This window comes from Thamnophis sirtalis, unplaced genomic scaffold (assembly GCF_051295495.1).
Source record: "Thamnophis sirtalis isolate CommonGarterSnake01/CBP01778 unplaced genomic scaffold, rThaSir2_p1.2 scaffold_6, whole genome shotgun sequence".
In the NCBI taxonomy this organism is placed as follows: Eukaryota; Metazoa; Chordata; class Lepidosauria; order Squamata; family Natricidae; genus Thamnophis; species Thamnophis sirtalis.
This window is the reverse complement of record NW_028261386.1, coordinates 54,093,709-54,102,704: the sequence shown is the minus strand read 5'-3', so window position 1 is coordinate 54,102,704 and position 8,996 is coordinate 54,093,709. Positions and strand designations below refer to the sequence as shown.

Below are 8,996 nucleotides of genomic sequence, written 5' to 3'. Positions count from 1 at the left end.
TCAAATGCAAGTTCCATTGATACTTTTTGTGTAAATGTTTGGTATTTTAATTAGATGGTGTTATTGGAAGCATTTTTAAGAATGCACAAACCAATCATTAGCAAGTGTATCTATTGAAACCTGTCCTGTTATTTGTGTAGAAGCTGAACGTTTACAAACACAAAGCAAACATATGACTCAATCACTATGAATCAAAAGAAAGTTGCTGGAACTAGGAAATAAATTAAACAAACAAGTATCTTTTTTCTTGAAGTGACTGCAACTCATATTCTGACAACCAAGGATAAAATGAAAGAAGAAATTGAACTGGACGTAAGTTATTGTTTTTGTACAATTGCAAGATGAAAAGGGATTTGTAACATCACTCAAACATGATCTGTCATTCAGATGTGGCTATTTTTGAGCACAGAAATAAAGCTAGAAAAGACAATGTACTCAGGCCTCTATTTTTTTAGTAATTGAATTTGACTGGCTCAGCAGATGAATTAATTCCTATTTATTAGCCTCTACTAATTAAGCAGACAATCTAATTCAGGCTTGTAAAGTAGGTACATATACCACAGTTTTTCCCACTCAAAGGAGGTGCATCATTATGTAGAGTAAATAAAAAAATGGGAGGCAATGGGGAAGGATGTTGTTCATATTTGGTTCTGAATTTTCTGGTTACCCTGCTTTGTTTAATTAATAGCCAGCTCTCTGTGCTAAAGAAAGATACAGTTGCTAGTCCAACTAGCTTAGTATATGAAATCAAGAGAATCACAATGTTTTTCTCATCTGAGATATCAAAGTGGTTTAGGTGGACCTCGTCTATCTAAGCTTCAATTAGTGGTGGGATTCAGCCAGTTCGCACCACTTTGGGAGAACTGGTTGTTAACTTTCTGAACAGTTTGGTGAACTTGTTGTTGGAAGAAACCATTAGGGCAGAGAACTGGTTGTTAAATTATTTGAATCCCACCACTGGCTCCACTATCAGATCTTGATTAGTGAAGAGAATCAGAATCTTCACTGTGCTTAGAATATCAACTCCATGCTGCAACTGTTCTTGAATACTTAACAAAGGTCACCACATTGAATAGGCAACTATGGATTCTGATTTTAAGACTTCAGAATTTATTTTTTCCCCAAGGGGTCTCCAAACTGTTCTAAAGGGTGGTTAAAATTACTACAGGCTATCTGGTACCAGAACACATTAGTATAAACAAAACATGGATTAGAAGGTAAAAGCCCAAAAATTCCCTTGTAAAATAAACAATGAAACATTAAACATAAAAATGTAATTATTTGGAAAGTATCAGGATATTGATGATGAACACTGTGCTAGCAGACAAAAAGCCATGGTGCACAGTGGTTAAAGTGCAATATTGCAGGCTAACTCTGTCCACTGCAAGAAATTTGATGCTGACTGGCTCAAGGGTGACTCAAACTTCCATCCTTCCGAGGTCAGTAAAATGAGGACCCCCAATTGTAAACTGCTTAGAGAGTGCTTTAAAGCACTATGAAGTGGTACAGAAGTGCTATTGCTATATTTGATAAAGAATGTAGACAACCATTGTACTGACATGTCCTTGAAGAAACAGTCTTTTAATGTTTTAAGTGACATGGTCTATAAAAAAAATATTTCTTGGAAGAGAGGATGAGCTTTCTTATTTTAGTGTTGTGGATCTGATTGTCCATTATAGCATACTGAGTGTCCTTTCGATTATATTGTTTTTCCTGCAGCCTCTAAGGAACTACAAGTTACAAAGTTCTCATCAAACTTCATCTTCAGGTATTTGTCCCAAGGAGCATATTCAAAGTAAAAGATAAGTTATCTTATTGAGCATAAGAATGTGGCAGTCAGGTTACTTGTGCCATCCAAGTCCTAGATAAATCACCAGGGGAAAAATACAGTTCAGACCAAATGAAAATGAATGAAATAATGGATTGTTATCCCTTAATTATATTTTGTTTTATTAGGATAAAATATTTTACCCTTATTATTTAGAATTATTTCACTCAAATGTTATCTGCTTTGCACATAACATTTAAATGTCTGTGTGCACAAGCACAACATGTACATATATCTCAGAGGTGACATTCAGCAGGTTCTGATCAATTTTGGAGAACGGGTAGTGGAAATTTTGAGTAGCTCAGAGAACTGGTAAATACCACCTCTGCCTGGCCCCGCCCTCATCTATTCGCTGCCTCTCAATTCCCAGCTGATAGGGCAGAAATGGGGATTTTCTTCTGGAATGGGGAGGGAACAGAGATTTTATAATATCCTTCCCCTGCCATGTCTACCAAGCCACACCCATGAAGCCATGCCATGCCCAGCAAGCCATGCCCACAGTTCCGGTAGTAAAAATGTTTGAATCCCACCACTGATATATCTACTTTTGGAATAAAGCAATATGCTTGTGTAAAAGTAATTGTAATGCTTTGGATTTGCTTTTATTTTAATTTTATATAGAGATAATGAAAACTACTGTCATACTTGGTTAACTGATAGCCTATGCTTTATTTCTTCAGCTCACACACTGCGACCATCAGACATTCAAGTAGCTGTTGCTATAGGAAGTTTGGGAAATGTGAGTATAGCAGTGAATTTTCTGGAAAAGGTATTGTGCAGAAGTACAGCAGCCTTTAACCAGATAGAAAACTTGCTAATCAATTGAATCAAAGCAAAGTTGCCAACTTATGAGTTGGCTCCTGCTCCTCCTGCTCCTCCTCCTCTTACCAACTACTTGATCTGCAACATTCCTAACTTTTCTCTACCTATAAATCTGATAGTTTTTTCTTTTGTGAATTAATGACATCTCAAGTTCCGTTTATCTAAATGGATTTATAAAACTTCCTGCCTTTCTCCCATGCTTTCCTTTTTTCAGGCATTATCTTTTTCTGTAATATTGTCATGTACTAAAGTGGTAGAAAATCTTAACTCCACCATCTGGTATGTATTCTGCTTTAATTTTCCTATTCAATACAAAGTCTCTTCATTAAGCTTTTTTTTAAAAAAAAACAAAGTAGGAACCAACTTTTGTTCCTTCATCTCAGCAGTTCTTCTGATGCAAATTTTCATTCTCTTTTAACTTCTTCTGCCTTCTTTTTGTTCTTCATTTGTGTTCTTGGGGTTACAGATCACAGTACTGGACCAGGAACAGAATTTATTGCCATCATTGAATTCTCCTTCAACTGTAGACTTAGGAACCCAGGTCTCTCTCCTTTTCCTCACCTTTTCTTTCCTGGTAATAGTTAAAACAAATGTTATCATCTTCCTTTTTGTCTTTATTTCCAGGTGGGAGATTCTGGAAAGGAGGAAGGAGGCATTTTCCAAAGGTAGTACCTTTTGCTAGGTTCTGGAGATATGTTATTTTCCATTCATGTGCTCTGCTGAGTTCCAGATCTTTCTTTTAATAATAATGGAAAAAATCTGCCTGAGGCAGGAATCGGTATAGACGAAACACAATATTACAACAGGAGAGGCCATCAACACTTTCTACAGGCCCAGTAAATGGAGCAAATATATGATCAGTCCAGCTGGTGAGCTCTTCCAATAGAGGATATCTAAATAGTCAAATATATACCATAATATTAGAATAGAATAGAATGGAACAGAACAGAACAGAATAACAGAGTTGGAAGGGACCTTGGAGGTCTTCTAGCCCAGCTCCCTGCTTAGGCAGGAAACCCTACACCACTTCAGACAAATGATTATTCAACATCTTCTTAAAGACTTCCAGTGTTGGAGCATTCACAACTTCTGGAGGCAAGCTGTTCCACTGATTAATTGTTCTAACTGTCAGGAAATTTCTCTAAATTGCTTCTCTCCTTGATTAGTTTCCACCCATTGCTTCTTGTTCTACTTTCAGGTGCTTTGGAGAATAGTTTGACTCCCTCTTCTTTGTGGCAACCCCGGAGATATTGGAACTTAGATATTAGGATAATGTTTCCTTCATTTCTGTCTCAATACTCAACAGGGGCAGTAATGTATATTGGATTAGATACATTGGCATATTGGATTTATTTTCGACAATGGTTTTTAAAAAAATGAAATTTACCACCACTCCTAAGTAGATTAACTAGTAGGAAAAGAGGTGCCATGGCCCAGGTTCAGGATTCAGATTCTTGAGTTCCAACTGAACGTGTGGTATGTCAGCCTCAGAAGGAATCACATGAGGCTGATCAAATACAAGCAATATTTGAGCAGCTGGAAGAGTCATGTGAAGTGACTCCCAATTGATGGACCTGATGTTTTGAGAGGAGAGCAGAACACCAAAAGTCTATTAGGCTTCTTATCAAACAAAGAAGTAGACTTTTGTGACAGCTAGATGCAGCTTATGTAAGAATCTGCTCTGCCTCTCTTCTCTTTGTTGGAAGCAATGTCTCACTTCTGGCTTGTATCCTGTTCTTGAATTTCTGACCCTCAGAGGGGCCAACAACCTTGACAAAGAGCTTTGAAACTTGGACTCAATTTTGAAGGATTCTTCTGAATGATCCTGTTTCAAAACAAATTTTGCTTTGTTGATACTTTTTTACTTCTTTGATAACTCTGTCCCCTGAAAGTAAAACTGATAATCTCCTAAAAGAGCATATGTGCTTAAATCTGAAACCCGACAGCAAGAATTTCTCTGACCTTTCATTGGAAGTTACATTTTCTCATCCAGATAGCACATTGGATGATCAAAAGGTTAAGGTTATCTGACATATTCTATGTAGCATTTAATTTGTCCTCCTACATTGAATAACAGCAGTTAAGATTTTAATAGTAGAAGAAAAATAGATGATTGCTGGACTCAACAATAATCCCTTTTAGGAAATATAATTCTTTCCTAAACACCCCACAACATAAATATAGACATTAAATGGGGGTGGTGGGAAAAAGACAAGGCCTAATACGAAGCTAATATACCTGGGATCCATTATTCTGTATGAAGGAATAATTAATTGATATTTCTATTTGTAGCTCAGAACAAGACTTTATTCAGGGAAGCATGAGAATACTTACAGGTATGTCTTAAATTCTTAGAATTATTTTGTTACTCAATGATTAGAAAATTTGAAGAAGGGAAATGGTTCTCATTGTTTAGCCTCAAAGAGAAATGGTTTTCCCTCCTTGTTTAGCCTTGATCTTGTTTAGTCTTGTGATATTAGATAGTTAAAGCTGATGCCAGTCTTGTTGATAATCTAATCCAGGGGTGTCAAACTCACATCATCACAACTGCGTCACATAACATATCAGGACTCCCCCCCCCTTTGCTAAACCGGGCATGGCTGGGAGTTAGACAGCCCTGATATAACCCATTCCTTTATTGTGTGCAGAAAATTTAGAACTTGACCAATAATTCAACTATGATCCATGAGCATATTGAAGATGGTCTGTTGGAAGCAAAATAACAATGCAATAATAATAATATAAATCCCATGCACTACTTTTACATTATACTCAGATTAATTGTGGTGTAGTTTGTTGTGTGGTATAATATTCTGTGAATTTAATTGCAAATGTGTGGCTAAAGGGTGGGGATCCAAAGAGAAACAATTGGATATGAAACCTTAAATGTTTACCATTATTTGTGTGGTGGTTTGTAGAAGCTTTTGATGACAATGAATAGATCATATAATGGAAAAGGCTGAGAGCCTCAGCTTGAGCACGTCAAATAAATCTCTCTCTAGCCTTTGTTTCCAGACCTTCAGCATGGAAGAGACATAGTCTCCCTAGAGAAATAGTTTTACTGAAGTGTACTTTCTATGTTAAGCTCATTTGATCCAGTCCTGATATCAAGGGTCATGGAAAACAAGTCTTTATTTTTAAGTGACATTTGAAGGGGTATAAGAAGCATCCCATGATGTCTGCAGGAGGAGTGGCAGAACCTGAGGCCAGAGTTAAAAGAGGGGTCAGCTTAGAATCTACAAGCAAACTAAGTCCAACCTCCCTTGACCCTCCTTATTTAAATCCAAGCAAGTGTGACCTGTTTGTTGAGAAGATTCTGGTGCATAAATTTGATAAGCATTAAATCAGTTTCATTGGACCTTCAAGTATGACCTGATCTTTCACACCTGACATTATCCTCCATTAAGTCTTCTTTTTCTCCAGGCTGAATTTGTTTGTATCTTTTAATTTTCCCACATAAAACTTGTTTTTATTTTATTAATTTTTGCTCACCTTTACCTTCTGTCAAATTCATTAAAATGTTCATTTATATCCTTGGAAGTGCTGATGAACCACACACTACCACCCCATCCCCAGTTTTGCATTGTCTGTCAATTCATTATGTATTCCACAATTTCTTGGTTGAATTTAAGAATAGGGAAACTTTGGCCCTTTAGCTATTGGTGAACTCAACTTTCAGCAACTCCTCCTACTGAAAAATTGTGCCCAAAATACAGTTAGATGTCATCCGCTTTTCTTTAATATGACGAAGAAGCATTAATTTGCACTGTGAATATGAAGCAATTATATTTATTTTGTCTATTGTACATCTCTTTAGCATCATTAAATAATATAAATCTCATTCTTAGCAATCTCAAAAAGCTATGCTTAGTTAAATTTGGTTAGTACTAAAATGAGAGGTGATTTGAAAATTATAGGGTTGCAAATTAAGAAGAAAACCATGACAAACTATTTCCAGAATAGTTTCATGGAAAATGACATTGTAGGGGCAGTGAAGTCTTCAGGGTTAAGTTCAACTCAAAGGAAATGTTACTTCATTATATTACAATTATCACTAGCCATGATAAAATTCCCATTCTAGTTTTTCTTCTGTATCCTTTTTTTAAACAAACGGTTCCGTAATTTGTTGCCAAATGGTTTTATTGTCACGTGTGCACAAGCAGTTCCAGAGCCTATGAATAAACTGAACCAAGTTTATGTCTTTCAGCTCTTATTAGGATGTACAATCCTTCTGTGCAATATTACTCTCCTTTGGGAAACAGTGAGGTTTTATCAAGAAATGGAACTATGTAAGTTCATGTTTTATGTAGTGGGCTGCCTCTTGTTCACCTGGTGTGATTGTTTCATTGATGAATGATGCTGTAGATGAAAATTACGCAGGAAATGAAGGACATATTTTTGAAATTGGAGTCATTACCTATTTATTTGCTTGCTGCATTTCTCTGTAATGCTTTTGCTTGCTTTTCTTTTGGAAAATTATCAGAAGCATTCTATATTAAAAAATAATTTATAGGGAAGCTAATTAAATAGGGAAAAACAAAGAAGTGGTTAAAGTCATTAAGATGCTAAGAACAACCTTTTTTAAAAAATAACCAGGACTGTTAATAAAAAAGAAATTGTCCAGATAGCCCTTGATTACAACTAATCATTTAGCAACTGTTTGAAGTTACAATCACCTAGGAAAAGTGCTTTAAAGCATTTCTGACTGTTATCAAATATCATGCTGTTGGTCCCACCCATCCATTTACCACTTTTCAGAAGCTTGGCAACTGGCTCACATTTTTGACTGGTTGCAGAGTCCCACAGTCACGTGACCATAATTTGTGATTTGGCAAAAAATAAAAAAAAATCCCCTTTTGTAAAAGTCCTTTAGACTTTCTAAACACTGAACACTCTACTCATTCTTTCTTCTCTTGGCTTCTGAAAACATCACTTAAGAAAGGGCCATTTGGTACTTTGAAATAGCCTGGATTCTCTAGAAAATTCATCTTTCTGACTGCAAAGAAATAATATTTACCTGCTTAGCCATTTCTCTCTTTGTTTTGTGACACAGTGATCTTTTGGATCAAGCAAAAGAACTTGTAGAGAGCATGAGAAAGATCCAGGTATGTATATTGTAACATGTAATCTGCTTATATTTACTGTATTGTCTCTTGAATATTCAATGTTGACTAAAAGTATTTTCATCCTTGTAGCATATACATCTATTAGAGCCAACACGTCTTTCCTGTGCATTCAGGCAATGGTTCTACCAACATTTGTTGGTTTCTCATATCACACTGGTGTGATAGGATCAACCCTAATTAATTGTAACTTGAAATTCTGCTTTGGAGTCTCTGGGTGGAGGCACTGGCATTTTAAGTTCGAGTTAGGACACCAAAATGCTAAAGACACAAAGATATAGAAAACCACCAGTTAAGTTTATAATAATATTCTGTTGTCTTTTGCTTTGTCTTGCTTATATTATGATGGTAAAACCTTAAAAATTAATATATTTATACAAAAAAGCAGCATTTAACTCTTGGTCTTATGGAACTAGGGGACACATTCATATTTTTCCTTTTAATTCTGAAAATTTTTCTAATTTTTTAAAAGGCCAGCTTTATTTACCTAAAATGTACTAGGATAAAAAAATGGAATCATATATATTAACATCTAGTCCTCAAATGATGGGGAATTCTGAAGACCTTTAGCTTGATGGAAGCCATTCATATCATAGAAGCATTTTTTTATGAGAAACTCTACTGTAGACACTTCCTTCTTATCTAGGCATCATTCAACTTTTTTCATGACAGGAACTTTTAGATTAGAGTCCCAAAGATGCCTTTTCAAGGGGGAATTCGACTTTCTGGTTTTTCTTTGAAGATGTTTTGCTTCTTATCAAGAAGCTTCATCAGTTCTGGGTAAGAAGCAAAACTTCTTCAAAGAAAACCAGAAAGTCCATTTGCCTCTTGAAAAAGCACCTTTGGGACAATAATAATAACTGAGAATCTCCATTGACTTTCAGATTATAGTTTTTTTCCTAACATTTAAACAGGTGCTATTTTTACAAAGTTCATACTATGATGAAAAAATAGTTGGAAGAAAGAGTATTAGGTATGTTCACCATGTTCATTTATTTATTAAAATAATAATAGTGGGAATAAAATATGTTTAAAAATGAAACACACTGCTTAGTACCATTATTGTAATCTGGCCATTCGGAAATATTAAGGACAAGTGTATCAGCTGTTTCCTTTAACCTCTTCAGCTTCCTTGTGATGGGTTGTGTTCTTTCCCCTTAGTTGTTTGACTATCAACATGACTGGAAGCTAATCACAGTTTTTCACCTGTGTTCTTCGCACAA

The 8,996-nt window shown here is 35.7% G+C and overlaps 1 protein-coding gene across 1 annotated transcript in view; it reads left to right on the top strand.

Annotated features, from left to right (window-relative positions):
* Window positions 1-262: 262 nt before the first annotated feature.
* PLB1 (phospholipase B1) overlaps window positions 263-8,996 on the top strand; it is a 102,515-nt gene continuing 93,781 nt past the window's right edge. The window contains exons 1-8 of the mRNA XM_087717892.1: window positions 263-312; window positions 1,720-1,768; window positions 2,509-2,567; window positions 3,275-3,315; window positions 4,943-4,986; window positions 6,858-6,939; window positions 7,704-7,755; window positions 8,935-8,996. The exon at window positions 8,935-8,996 is cut by the window's right edge and continues 13 nt beyond it. Of these exons, the coding sequence (XP_087574018.1) occupies window positions 289-312; window positions 1,720-1,768; window positions 2,509-2,567; window positions 3,275-3,315; window positions 4,943-4,986; window positions 6,858-6,939; window positions 7,704-7,755; window positions 8,935-8,996 (413 nt within the window). The 5' untranslated portion in view covers window positions 263-288. The remainder of the gene's footprint in view (window positions 313-1,719; window positions 1,769-2,508; window positions 2,568-3,274; window positions 3,316-4,942; window positions 4,987-6,857; window positions 6,940-7,703; window positions 7,756-8,934) is intronic.